This window comes from Cucurbita pepo, chromosome LG19 (genome assembly GCF_002806865.2).
Source record: "Cucurbita pepo subsp. pepo cultivar mu-cu-16 chromosome LG19, ASM280686v2, whole genome shotgun sequence".
Taxonomy (NCBI): domain Eukaryota; kingdom Viridiplantae; phylum Streptophyta; class Magnoliopsida; order Cucurbitales; family Cucurbitaceae; genus Cucurbita; species Cucurbita pepo.
In genome coordinates this window covers 5,495,592-5,510,005 of record NC_036656.1, presented here as the reverse complement: position 1 = coordinate 5,510,005, position 14,414 = coordinate 5,495,592, and the positions used below count along the sequence as shown (strand labels likewise).

General features: G+C 36.6%; 1 protein-coding gene across 1 annotated transcript; it reads left to right on the top strand.

Annotated features, from left to right (window-relative positions):
- The first annotated feature begins 660 nt into the window (after positions 1 to 660).
- Positions 661 to 8,281, top strand: LOC111781169 (protein CROWDED NUCLEI 4-like). The gene is made up of 9 exons (XM_023661623.1): positions 661 to 1,173; positions 2,447 to 2,656; positions 2,737 to 2,990; positions 3,905 to 4,175; positions 4,273 to 4,356; positions 4,547 to 6,432; positions 6,584 to 6,791; positions 6,869 to 6,939; positions 8,219 to 8,281. Exons 1-8 carry the CDS (start codon positions 967 to 969, stop codon positions 6,872 to 6,874), a joined length of 3,126 nt encoding a protein of 1,041 aa, XP_023517391.1. The 5' UTR covers positions 661 to 966; the 3' UTR covers positions 6,875 to 6,939; positions 8,219 to 8,281.
- The last annotated feature ends 6,133 nt before the right edge of the window (positions 8,282 to 14,414 follow it).

Sequence of the window (14,414 nt, the reverse complement as noted above, 5' to 3'; positions counted from 1 at the left end):
ATAATAATAATAATAAAAAAGTCAATAAATCATCCCGTCTCCGGCCAATTATTTATTTTTAAATGCAAAATATTCTATTTCTTTATTCAAAAAAAGAAATTTATTAGTTTTTCAAACGGAAAATGGAGTGGCTGCCCTGCCCACTACGGGCTGCCCCCACTGAGTTGTACGGAAACGGTCAACAGTGGAACACCGTAAGGTAGAGAAGGCTAATATGGTAAATGGAATGTGTTCGGATGGATTGGGCTTAATTTGGGCCTGGGCGAATTATCCAATGTTCATATTTATATTTAATATATTTTTTTAAATATATCTTAATTTGACAATTTATTCCGCATAATTTGGAAAAAAAAAAAAAAAAAGATAACAAATTTCCTAATATTCCTCCTATAGTAATGCTAGAAAATTGGAAGGTTGTTAAATGTGGATGAACAGTGATTTGTATAGATGGGCTTGGTATTGGGCTTCTCGTTAGTTGTGAGATTGGGCCGAAACTGTCCATACAAAGCGGCCCAAATTAAGAGTTTGAAGTACTAAAACGACATGACGTGGAATGGAATGTAGACAGTCGCACTTGGCTTAATTTACCTTATTTAAATTCTAATCAAGCCGTTAAATCTGAAAATCAAACGCGAATGTGAAGCCTAAAATAGTTCAACTGATTAGCGATGAAACGGCGTCGTAGGGTTCATCTCTTTCTTATTTGTTCGCTGACTTTCTTTTGACTGTGTTTTGTGGATTTTGCTCTGAGCCAACGAAAACTGAGAGAGTAAAAGGTTAAAGCGATTCAGAGCGGGGAGAAAGTAAGCCAAGTGGGAAGAACTTGATCCCGCTACCCTTTTCGGAGAGGGAGTGAGAATAGAGAGCGAAAGTAAGTTTCGTCTTTCAAGATCGATCGTGGCTGAGCGTTGAATTCAGGTGGTTTTGAGTGTTTTGGATTTGTCTCTCCTGCAATTCAGACTCCGGATGGCGAGTCCGCAGTCAGGACGGGCTGGATATGCTTTGAGTTCCGGCAAGAGTTTGTCCTTGACGCCTGGGTCTAGGGTTTTGCAAACCCCACTTGCTGATGAAGTTATCTGGAGGCGTCTCAAAGAAGCTGGGTTCGACGAGGAATCAATTAAACGCAGGGATAAAGCTGCGCTTATTGCATATATCGCTAAGCTCGAAGCTGAGGTTTGTCTTCTTTACTTAAGGATTTCTCCTTTCTCGAGATTTACATTTCCTTTACTTACTCCCATTCTCTTGGGTGTTCCTCTTTGGTTGGATGCGGGATATCTGAAATATAAGTGTTTGTTCAGAATTTGGTTTCTTTCTCATAGTAAAACTTTTATGTTTGAATTACAAAAAGTTTTTGCAATGCAATCGATATATCCAAAAACCTCTGGTAAATTCGTAAGCGTAGGGGTGGACGGAAGATCACTGTTACAACTTGAGATTAGCTTAAGAATACGAGATGAATTTGATCAAATTTGTTTATTATTTGGGAGGGTAATAAAAAGGATGGCAGTTTTTTAGTTCTATTTGGTAAGATACTTGATTGTATTAATAATTGGCTCTTTGTAATTGTGTACTGCACTTGAATGCATAACGGCAGTTGTAACCGCATTGAAATAATTGATCCATTTTCTTATTAATATTTAGAAGCAAAAGTGAAACAAGGAAAATACCGAAAGTTTTGGTGAACTAGTACCAATTTTGCAACTCCTGTTTTGTTATTGTATCTTGGATTCATTTTAAAGAGTCTAGCTATCAAATTTGATAATGTCACGTTGCAATGTGCCTGCATTGAAATTTTGGAGCTCTAAATTATGAATTTGATGTAAAAATTCAGTGAGGCGTTCTTTAAGTTTTGGTTGAAGTTCAAGATTGTTTGATTGGTGCTTAACTTTGATTGACTTACTTCTCATCAATGGCATAGGATCAACTTTGTTATATTTATTAAGCATGAAGTATTATCTCATTGCAGATAGATGGGTTCATTTCTTTCGTTCTATTGATTTTCTTTTGACCTTTTTCTTTATTTTCATGATTTAATCTACTAGGATAGGGTTCTCTAATTTGCTTCACTGGGATGTGTTTGCCATCCTAGGTTGGAAATAGTTTGGATCAAAATTTTTAGTTCCTTGAAGTTCCACTTTGTTGTACCTGGACTTGTGTCTTCTTTTCTGTCAGCGGGCTTTCTGAAAACAATGAATAACATTTCTGTGGAGTAGGACTAATGTGTATAATGCTATAACTGTTCCCATAAAGTTATTTGTCCTGAATTATTCCAACTCCTTACCCTTTTTATATAAATTTCTCGTTAGGACTAAACATTATGAAGTTTTGAATTGGTCTTTATTCTGGCAGGCTTGTATTTTTTCAATTGAAAGAGCTCTGGTTTTTGTATTGCACCTATAAATTCTCCTTTTTTTGCCTACTAAACTAATTTATGTATTCTTGTCAGATCTTTGACCATCAACACCATATGGGCCTTCTCATATTAGAAAGGAAGGAATTGGCTTCAGATTATGAGCAAATTAAAAGTAAAGCTGAGACAGCTGAATTGCTGTACAGGCGTGACCAAGCTGCCCACTTATCGGCTTTAACTGAAGCCAAGAAACGGGAGGACAGTTTTAAGAAGGCTATTGGGATCAAGGAAGAGTGTATTGCAAGTGTAAGATTTTATATGTAAATGACTTTTCTTGACCATGCATTGTATTTATGTGCTTGTAATTTTCTACTTTGGTAATATAGCTTGAGAAGGCTTTGCACGAAATGCGTCTAGAATCTGCAGAAACCAAGGTTGCGGCTGAGAGTAGATTAACTGAAGCTCGCATTACATTGGAGGATGCTCAGAAGAAATTTAGTATGGCTGAAGCCAAGCTACATGCGGCAGAATCTTTACAAGCTGAAGCTGACCGGTGTAATCGTGCTGCAGAAAGAAAGCTCCAGGAAGTTGAGGCACGGGAAGATGATCTAAGGAGGCGTATGACATGTTTCAAGTCTGAGTATGCATTCTGCTCTTTTTACTTTATTTTATTAGCATATTTGACATGCATGCTCCTTTTCATTTTCTTACATTGATTTGGTTCTGTATGACTGCCATTTATCAACGTTGAACCTTTGGTCCTTTGCTGTTTCACAGTAGATGGTGATAATTTCTTTGAGACAAGAACGATGGTGATGATTTTTTGTCATCTTTGTTTTCATATGTGAAACCTTTATTTTAAAATGTGAACTTTACCTATTACAAATACTTTCTATAGATATAGGGAAAAGGTACACAAAAGTTTAGTATAAAGGAGAGAACCGAAAGAGAGAGAAGGAATATGATGACATCTATACCCTGTTCACTTCTATTCTTCTCCACTCACATAAAGAAACAATCCCCTATCCCCACCAAGTTAGAATTGGTAACACCGGAGTACAAATTCAAAAAGAAAATTAGGGAACACCATAAAGAGCAATAAAACTTAGCCATCTCAAAGGCTTCATCCAAACTGCATTCCGTTTCATTGAAGATTTGGTAACTTCAAGCCATGACCTTAATTACATTGATTCAAAGAACTTCACTATTTCAGTTGACCTTAATTACACTGATTGACTAGCTCACCTTAAATCTGATTATGAAGTTATGATATCATATCTTTATTATCATCTATGAGGTTCACAGGATTAATTTCTCATGTAATGGACAAATCAGACGTCCATTGATAAGTCAGAGCAGCACACACAACCAATATGCACTATGCATTGTGACATATTTTTCTTTGCTTAATCTGCGGTGGATGGACAGTTGCTATAATTTTTCCAACACTTCTTTTGTTCGTTGATTTGTAAATCTCGTGGAATACAGATTTTTTATTTATTGTTATATATATATATATATATATATATATATATATATATATACTTTTTGCAGCTGTGATAAGAAAGGGGAAGAAATTGTGCTTGAGAGGCAATCTTTAAGTGAAAGACAGAAAGCATTACAACAGGAACATGAGAGATTGCTTGATGGACAAGCTTTGCTTAATCAGCGGGAGGAATATGTGTTAAGTAAGACTCAAGAGCTAAGTCGATTGGAAAAGGAGTTAGAGGACTCAAGAGCTAATATTGAGGATGAGCGCAGATCAATAAATAATGAGAAGTCCAAGTTGCAACTCACTGAAGCGGCTTTGTCAAAGAGAGAGGAGGTTTTAATTTCCCTTCTTATTTTGGTTTGGATAATATTCTGTGAATAATTTGTGCTTTGTCCTTGAAATCTAATTGGCTCACCTTCTGGATTTTCAGGCTGTCAGTAGAATGGAAATTTTGCTGAACAAGAGAGAGCAAGAGCTACTTGTTTTACAGGAAAAAATTGCGACAAAAGAATCTGTAAGTTTCTTTACCCTATTCTTTTGCTATACTTGTGCAACATTGTGATTCATATTATTAATTTTACTGACACCTTAAAGATTGTAGTATTATTTTCCCTCCTGGAATGAACCCGGCTTCATATTAAATGAACTGACCTACTTTTTGAGGCGCTGATTACATTTTCATTCTCTTTGGGTGAGCTTTGCAGAATGAAATTCAGAAAGTTGTTGCAAACCATGAAAGTACTTTGAGAACGAAGATATCTGACTTTGATGCGGAGCTGCAAGTAAAGCAGAAAGCAGTTGAAGATGAAATTGAAGGCAGGAGACGTGCCTGGGAGTTGAGAGAGATGGACCTTAAACAACGGGAGGAACAACTTTTGGAAGCGGAACTTGACTTGGAGGCTCAATCTAGGTCATTGGCAACAAAGGAGAAGGAGGTAGAAGAATTATCCAAGTTTCTTGATGAGAAAGAGAAAAACTTAAGAGCTGCTGAGCAGGAGCTTGAACTTAGTAAAGCACTCCTGCACAAAGAGAAAGATGAGTGCTCTAAAATGAAGCTAGAACTTCAGCAATCCCTTGATTATCTAGAAGACAGAAGTAAACAAGTCGACTGTGCAAAGGACAAGCTTGAAGCCATTAGGAGTGAAACAAATGAATTATCCCTGCTAGAGATGAAGCTTAAAGAAGAGCTTGATTCAGTTCGAGTTCAGAAACTGGAACTGATGGATGAGGCAGATAAATTGATGCTTGAGAAGGCCAAATTTGAAGCCGAGTGGGAAATGATTGATGAAAAAAGAGAGGAGCTGCGGAAGGAAGCTGAAATTCTAGCTGCAGAGCGGTTAGCTGTTTCCAAATTTATCAAAGATGAACGTGATAGCCTTAGATTGGAGAGGGATGTAATGCGAGATCAATTCAATAATGATATGGAGACACTTTCTCGTGAGCGAGAGGAATTCTTGGATAAGATGACATGTGAACGTTCTGAGTGGTTGAACAAAATGCAGCAAGAACGTAAGGATCTGCTAATGGACGTTGAGGCACAGAAGAAGGAGCTTGAGAATTGTCTTGAGCAGAAGCGTGAAGAATTGGAAAGCCATTTGAGGGAAAAACTGAAAAACTTTGAGCAAGAAAAGAAAAGTGAACTGGAGAAAATTAGCTTCCTTAAGGACAAAGCAACTAAGGATTTGGAAGAGGCTGCATTAGAAATAAAAAAACTTGAAACTGAGAGAATGGAGATTAATTTAGATCGTGAAAGAAGAAACAGAGAATGGGCTGAACTAAATACTTCCATCGAGGAACTTAAGGTTCAAAGGCAGAAATTAGAAAAACAGAGGGAGTTGTTGCATGCTGACAGGGAGGAAATTCTTTCTGAGATTGAACGTCTTAAGAAATTTGAGGATCTGAAAGTTGCTTTGGATAATATGGCTGCGGCTGAGATGAGCCAATCTGATTTGACACCTGCTCAGCCTATTGGTTCTCCAAGAAGACTTCTGAAGCAGCGTGCACTTGTTAGAGATGCTGATTTGAATTCACAACACCAAACAGATACTCAAAAGATTACTAATGGCTTTGGGACCCCATCTATGCCCAAATTAGATGGTGATTCGCATCCTACTTCCACTCCTTTCTCATGGATCAAACGTTGCTCTGAATTGATATTCAAGCAGTCTGCTGAGAGAGAGAGGGCATCTACAAGGTATCGTGATAAAAATCTGATCAGTCAGGCTGACAAATCAAGCTCAATTCCTGGACAACTCTTACAGTCTCGGGAGTTTGAAATGGATGGGGGTAATGGTAAGTCCCAAATGAGTTATTCTGAAAGACCGGATCTGAAATATGCTATTGGAGAACCGAAAGTAATAGTTGAAGTACCCCCAGTAGGCAAGGACATGAAAGGAGTACCTGTTCTTGAATCTGAGATTGTAAATGATGTTACAGTGTCTGATCGTAGGATTTTGGCTGGAAGGAAAAGGAGGGCTACCAACATTACACATCCTGGTTCCCTAGGACACATGGAGGTAGAACATAACAATAAGAAACGGAGACAACAAGAAATTTCTGTGAACCCTGCAGAAGAGGATCCTAGTTGCCCGTATGTTCTTTTTTTTTCCTGGTCAAAATTTAATTTCCTTCAGTCATTAGTTATTCTCCCAACAATGTCTGAGCACCTCTAGTTTTATCTAATGGTTTTTGTATTTAACGAAGTTTATAAGATGATTTTAAAGTGAATGACTTGATTTCAGTGAAGGAGCATCATCCCAAATGAACGTGCTTGAGAATCCTAAGGCATTTGGGTCATCCACTGAAAACCAAGAAAGTGTCAAGGAGGCTGAAGTTGTTATCGTAAATACAGACATTAACATCATTGAAGTTATGGCTTATAAACCGAAGAACTCTGACATACCCATTGACCAAGATGCATCAAACCATCAGCAAACTATCTCAGAAAAGGTATGGTTTGTACGATGAAATTATTTATTACAAGGCAACTTGAGCAGTCCAAATTTATGAAGTGTATTACCCTGCAGTACTGAGGTCCATGGAATGTTTCAGCTATACGCTTAGGAAATGTTGAACAAGCTGCTGTTTGCTGTGTCAGGTATATGTTTTTTTTTTTTTTTTTTTTTNTTTTGCCTTCCGACATTACTTTCTTCTGTATGCCTTCTTATCTACCACTTATCTCATGTTATTTCTGGGTGGTTTTTTTAGACTTCGTACCTGATAGATCTTACTGCTACTTAAGATTGGTGACAAAGTCATTTCCTAATATTGCTTTCCAATTCTTCCTAAATATTAAAATGTTTAGCCATCTCTGTCTTAATGACAGAATTTGAGTTGTGATTTTAAATTAAAAACTAAGACTGAAGACAGCGTGTAAATATAACCATAGAGATTCTAGAAGTTTGATCTCACCTAGTTGATTATATGTCGTCTAACCGATTAGTTTTCCTATTGATCTTTCCTAGACTCAAAGCAAGCATTTTAGATTTCCCAACTCCCTCTTCAACGGTTGAGCTAAGGCTAATATGCAACCTTGATATAAATATCAGTATAAGAAACCAAGGAGTGAGAATCAATGAGATTTAGATCTTTTTATTGTGCCTATTTGATGTTGTAAGCCTCTCAACCCCACATTCTGAATTCAAATTATAAAGATTTAGTGTGGTATTCTTCTCTTTTGACCACCTAATCCTAAGTTTAAGCAGTTTATCATTTATTGAAGATATTTTAGATCGGAAACAATACTCATTAAAGAGAAGAAAGTTGTGGAAAGAAGGAACATGGGGACTTGCAGCAAGAGGTCCCAATTGGGATACATCAAAGTAACTCATAACTACATAAAACTTTAGGCAAATTGCACAACTAGGAATAAAATATCTATCCAAACGCCAAAGGTCGTCCATTGGAGAGGAAGTGTCCTGAAAAGTGTTTTGTTTTCCTTTTAATCCATACCCTCCAAAAGGTCCTCCTCTCGATGATTTCTGAGGCTCAAGGTGCTTTTATTGAGGGAAGGCTTGATCAAGTTCTCATTGAGTACAAAACATTGTAATTGGAAAAATGTAGCTCCTGAAAACCCCAAGAATTTGGCTGTAAGTTCTCATTGACAACAGATCATGGTATCAAAGCGTTATAGACTGAAGTGATCAGAAAGAAGTTTGTAGAAAAGGTGAAAATGATTGGGCAGAGAATGGGAGTGCCATCATCCAGTATGCAATATGAGCTCTCCCTGTTTAATACTTTTAGTCAGTATGCATATCACAACATTATCATACTGTTTAATATTTCAAGTTTTCTTTGCATATCTTCAGCTTTCTGTTAATCAGCCGTCGTATAACAACCACTAGTTTTGCCATAATACGTTCTTTTCTTCTATTTAGGAAATACACCTCCGCCAAAGCAATAGAACTGCAGAGAGATCGTGTTATATCCCAAAGGAGAGGAAAAAAAAAAGCCTTGACATGTCGATAAAGGAATGTGCAAAGCGATGATCTCAGAATATATCTGTTCACGCTTGTGGAAGTTTTTTGTGGTTTCTCACCCTTCTAAGGTATAGAGGGGCATTATTTTCTAGCATACTTATTCTCAACGTGACGAATTGCTCGGAATCAAGATGTTAATAGATAGCTTTATAGTAGGAAGGGGTTTTATTAACATTTCGTGTTTAGTGGTAGATTGCCTTGAAATGGTGAGGGTTTGGTCGGGTCAGGTCGTGTATATGATTTGTTTTGTTGACGGTGTGTTTGTTGAAGCAATGAGTTTGTAAACCATTATTCTTCTAGAAAATGGTTTTATTTCTTCTACTAGTATCATCTAGTATCAAAGTTATTAAAGGATATTTTGCGGTGATAATTAGTTAGAATATATCTCAGATATTTAGGGAGTTGTTAGTATAGATTTGATTAACGGTATATTTTATTTATTTATCAGATTTAGTTAGATATATATTTTTTCTATTTTTAGGTATTAGTTGATAGTTTGTATCCTATATAAACGTGGTAAACCTGAATGAAGATCATACTTTCGATCCCAATTCTATTTCTATTTCTCATTCTTAACATGGTATCAGAGCACCGATCTTGGTGTTCTTAAATATCAAAATTTCCTTTATGGCGGAATCAGCCAAATCCAGCTTCAAAATTTCGGATGTTGATTTAACACATCCGTACTATATTCATCACTCTGATCAGCCAGGATATTCACTTGTTCCAATCAAATTAAATGGAGCAAATTATCAATCCTGGAGTAAATCAGTTATGCATGCTCTTATTGCCAAGAAGAAAATTGGCTTCATTGATGGCACAATTGAGGAACCGTCCCAAGATGCAAATTCAACCGAATTCGAACTCTGGAATCAGTGCAACAGTATGATAATATCTTGGTTAACTCATTCCGTTGAAGCAGATATCGCTAAAGGCATTATTCACGCCAAGACAGCTCATCAAGTGTGGGTTGATCTTCACGATCAATTCTCACAAAAGAATGCTCCAGCAATTTTTCAAATACAAAACTCGATAGCAACGATGTCACAAGGAACCATGGCGCTGTCAACATATTTCACCAAGCTCAAAGCACTTTGGGATGAACTGGAAGCGTACCGCACACCATTTACCTGTAATCAACGTCAAATACATATTGATCAACGCGAAGAAGACAAATTGATGCAATTGCTCATGGGGCTTAATCAGTCTTATAAAACGGTGAGATCTAACATATTGATGATGTCTCCATTACCTAATGTGAGGCAAGCCTATTCATTACTTGTACAAGAAGAGATGCAGCGTCAGGTAACTTCCGAACCTACTGAGAAAATCTCGATTGCATCAGCAGTGCAAAAGAAAACAATATATTCAAAATTCGCCAAGGACAAATTGTGTGAACACTGCAATAAAAGTGGTCATACAATTAATGAGTGTCGAATTCTTAAGTTTCACTGTAAGTTTTGTGATAGAAGGGGCCATACAGAAGATCGGTGTCGACAGAAAAATAATTCTGGAAGGACAAGACAAGACAATCAACACAATAACCGTGGATATCGATCATCTGCAAATATGGCCGATGTTTCACAGTTGAATACAGAAGAACAGTCACCTAATTCCATTCCAAATTTTTCTTCTGAGCAATTACGACAGATAGCACAAGCCTTATCTGCAATCAATCATCACCCTTCTGGTAATTCTGACAATCACATCAATGTTGCAGGTTTGTTTCCCATATCTACATTATCTATTAACTCTGCGAGTTCTAATTCATGGATTCTCGATAGTGGAGCTACGGATCATATAGTATCAAAATCTTCTGTTATGACTGAACCAAAGGCTGCCATCATGTCTGCAATAAATTTGCCTAATGGAGAGACAGCACGTGTGTCACATACTGGCAATATTTCTCTTAGCCCTAACCTTCAATTAAACAACGTTTTATGTGTGCCTTCATTCAATTTAAACCTAATGTCGATCAGCAAACTTACCAATAACTTGAAATGTTATGTCACCTTCTATCCTGATTCTTGTGTTATGCAGGACTTGGCTACGGGGAAGATGATTGGCTCGGGTAAACAATTTGGAGGTCTCTATCATATTTCTTCATCTCCAATCAAATCTTCAGCTCATCAAGTATCTCAGTCATCTGATTTGTGGCATTTACGCCTAGGTCATCCTTCCTTTTCTCGTTTTAAATTTCTAGCTGATCAATTGCATCTTAATAATGCGAGTTATTCTCATAATTGTAGTATCTGCCCGTTAGCAAAACAAACTAGGTTGTCTTTCCCAAGAAGTTCAATAACAACCCATTCTGCTTTTGATCTGATACATTGTGATGTTTGGGGACCACATAAAATTCCTACCCATTCTGGTTTGCGTTTTTTTCTCACTATTGTTGATGATTTTACTCGATGTACTTGGGTTTTTTTAATGCAACATAAGTCAGAAGTACATCATTTGTTAATGAACTTTGTTAAATTCGTTCAAACTCAATTTCATACTACTATCAAGATAGTTCGATCAGACAATGGGACTGAGTTCCTATCTTTGCAACCATTCTTTACTTCTTGTGGTATTGAATTTCAGCGCACTTGTGTCTATACTCCACAACAAAATGGAGTCGTAGAACGCAAGCATCGCCATATCCTAAATGTAGCTAGGTCTCTTCTTTTTCAGTCACAGGTTCCACTTAATTTTTGGGGAGAGTGCATTTTAACGGCTGTTTATCTTATAAATAGAACGCCATCACCATTATTATCTAACAAGACACCCTTTGAAGCACTCTACAAACGACCACCTACATTTCATCATCTTAAAGTTTTTGGTTGTAAATGTTATGCAACTATAGTACATCCTAAGCAAAAATTTGAACCTAGGGCAACTCCTTGTGTTTTCGTAGGATATCCTTGTGGTCATAAAGGTTACAAGTTGTATGACATGCAATCTCACAAATTCTTTATCAGCCGTGATGTCAAATTTTGTGAAGATGATTTTCCTTTTTCATCAGCTTCACAAACTTCGACATTAGCTCCTTCGACTCCTGTTGTACCACTTCATGATCCATCCTACTCAAACATCCATCCTCCACCTTCTATTCCTTCACCTCCTACTCCGTCGTCTCCTCCACCTTCTCCAGATTCGCCCACTAATTCCAATCCTATCCCACCTGATACATCAGCTCCACTTCGACGTTCTACTCGTACTAAACAGCCTCCAGCTTGGCATAAGGATTATGAGATGTCTTCTGGAGCCAATCATTTAACCTCTAGCTCAAGTCCCGGCACTGGCACCAGGTATCCCCTTCATCATTACCTTTCATTCTCTCGTTTTTCTCCTACTCAACGTGCTTTTCTAGCTCTTATTACATCCCAGACAGAACCTAAAACCTATGACGAGGCAGTTGGCGACCCGTTATGGCAGCAGGCTATGAATGATGAAATTGCAGCTTTGGAACGTAATCATACATGGTCTCTCGTTCCTCTACCACTTGGTCATAAAGCTATTGGTTGTCGTTGGGTGTACAAAATTAAATACAACTCTGATGGTTCTGTTGAACGTTATAAAGCTCGACTAGTAGCAAAGGGATACACTCAGGTTGAAGGTATTGATTACACAGAAACATTTTCCCCTACAGCGAAACTTACTACACTTCGTTGCTTACTCACTGTTGCTGCTGCTCGAAAATGGTTCACCCATCAGTTGGATGTTCAAAATGCCTTTCTCCATGGTAATCTAGACGAGGAAGTTTATATGTCTTTACCACCAGGTCTTCGCCGACAGGGGGAGAATACAGTATGTCGGCTCCATAAATCTCTTTATGGATTAAAACAGGCTTCTCGCAATTGGTTCTCCATATTTTCTACAACTATACAAAATGCAGGCTACACTCAGTCCAAAGCAGATTACTCTTTGTTTACTAAGAGTAAAGGTACTTCTTTCACTGCAGTTCTAATCTATGTTGATGATATTCTGTTGACAGGCAATGATCTCGAAGAAATTCAATATCTCAAGACTAGTTTACTCCAGAAATTTCTTATCAAAGATTTAGGAAATTTGAAATATTTTCTAGGCATTGAATTTTCTCGATCTAGAAAAGGAATTTTTATGTCTCAAAGGAAGTATGCTCTAGACATACTTCAAGACACAGGTCTTACAGGAGCACGTCCAGACAAATTTCCTATGGAGCAAAATCTGAAACTTTCTTTAACTGAAGGAGAGAAGTTGAATGATCCAAGTAAATACAGACGGTTGATTGGCAGATTAATATATTTGACCGTCACTAGGCCTGACATAGCTTATTCAGTTCGTATGCTTAGCCAATTTATGCATGAACCAAGAAAACCACATTGGGAGGCAGCTCTTCGAGTTCTGAGGTACATCAAAGGCACTCCTGGTCAAGGACTTCTACTGCCATCTGAAAACAATTTAAGATTACAGGCATATTGCGATTCTGACTGGGGTGGTTGTCGAACTTCCAGACGATCTATTTCTGGGTTCTGCATTTTCCTCGGAAATTCAATTATTTCTTGGAAGTCTAAAAAGCAGACTAATGTGTCCAGATCATCAGCAGAAGCCGAGTATCGAGCTATGGCAAATACTTGTTTAGAGTTAACTTGGTTAAGATACATTCTTCAAGACTTGAATGTTCCACTGTCCGAACCAGCATTATTATATTGTGATAATCAAGCAGCATTACATATAGCAGCCAATCCAGTTTTTCATGAACGTACGAAACACATTGAAATAGATTGTCATATAGTTCGAGAAAAGTTACAAGCTGGAATCATCAAACCGTGTTATGTTTCGACCAAAATGCAATTGGCAGATGTTTTTACTAAAGCTTTGGGAAGACAGCAATTTGACTTTTTGAAGGACAAGTTGGGTGTGATCGACATACACTCTCCAACTTGAGGGGGAGTATTAAGAGGATATTTTGCGGTGATAATTAGTTAGAATATATCTCAGATATTTAGGGAGTTGTTAGTATAGATTTGATTAACGGTATATTTTATTTATTTATCAGATTTAGTTAGATATATATTTTTTCTATTTTTAGGTATTAGTTGATAGTTTGTATCCTATATAAACGTGGTAAACCTGAATGAAGATCATACTTTCGATCCCAATTCTATTTCTATTTCTCATTCTTAACAAAAGTGTTACACGACGGTGTTTTCTTTTCTTTAAGCCTATTTTTTATATGTTTGTGGCTTAATCGTGGTTAAGAACCATTAAAATGATTGTGGGCCAAAAGCAAATGAGTTTAAGTCAGGGTGATAATAGTTAATAGTTAGATGAACGTGACTTTCCACGATAGTATGATATTGTCCACTTTGAATATGAGCTCTCGTGACTTTGTTTTGGGCTCCTAAAAAAAGGTCTCGTGTCAATGGAGATAATATTATTTACTTATAATCTTCCCCTAAATTAACCAATGGGGGACTCACTCTCAATAATTCTCAACCATCAAACATTATGAAACAGCTCTTTACATAAAATTTAAAGTAAAATGCTTTAAATGTCTTAAATACAAGTATTTAAGGGTTCTAATATGCTTTAAATGTCTTAAATACAAGTATTTAAGGCTTTTAATTCAACATTGTGCGTTTTAGTTCGAATATTGTTTTTCTTTTGAAGAACGTTTAGTTTTGAAAAATGTATTTTTAAATTTCTTTTCGATTATAATACGGCTTTTTTTTTATATTTAATCTATTTTTGGAAAATATTTTCCCCCTTCTACCTACTCCTTTTTTGTTATTTTCTATAATTAAATTATTTTTCATTTTGGTAATATGATCCTTACGTCAATGTTTATCGAAAAAAAAAACATTATTATTTTTGTAAGTTCTTTTAATTTTTCGTCTTTATCTATTCAATTAAATTAGGAGTTTTTATTAAATATAAGAGACAAAAACATCTTACTATAATTACTAAAAATCTAACCAACAAAATTAGGACAAAAAAAATGAGTTTTTTTTGGTAAGTTGTATCATTTTAAATCTGGAGAATCTTTTGACTTTTTATTAAATAAGGTTGGATTTCATATTTTCCGTTCACATCATACATAAATATATTCAATTACAAGAGAGATTTG

Coding starts and splice junctions, on each gene's coding strand:
- LOC111781169 (XM_023661623.1), top strand. CDS start 967: ATGGCGAGTCCGCAGTCAGGACGGGCTGGATATGCTTTGAGTTCCGGC. Junction 1,174..2,446: donor TCGCTAAGCTCGAAGCTGAG/GTTTGTCTTCTT, acceptor TATTCTTGTCAG/ATCTTTGACCATCAACACCA. Junction 4,357..4,546: donor AAATTGCGACAAAAGAATCT/GTAAGTTTCTTT, acceptor TGAGCTTTGCAG/AATGAAATTCAGAAAGTTGT.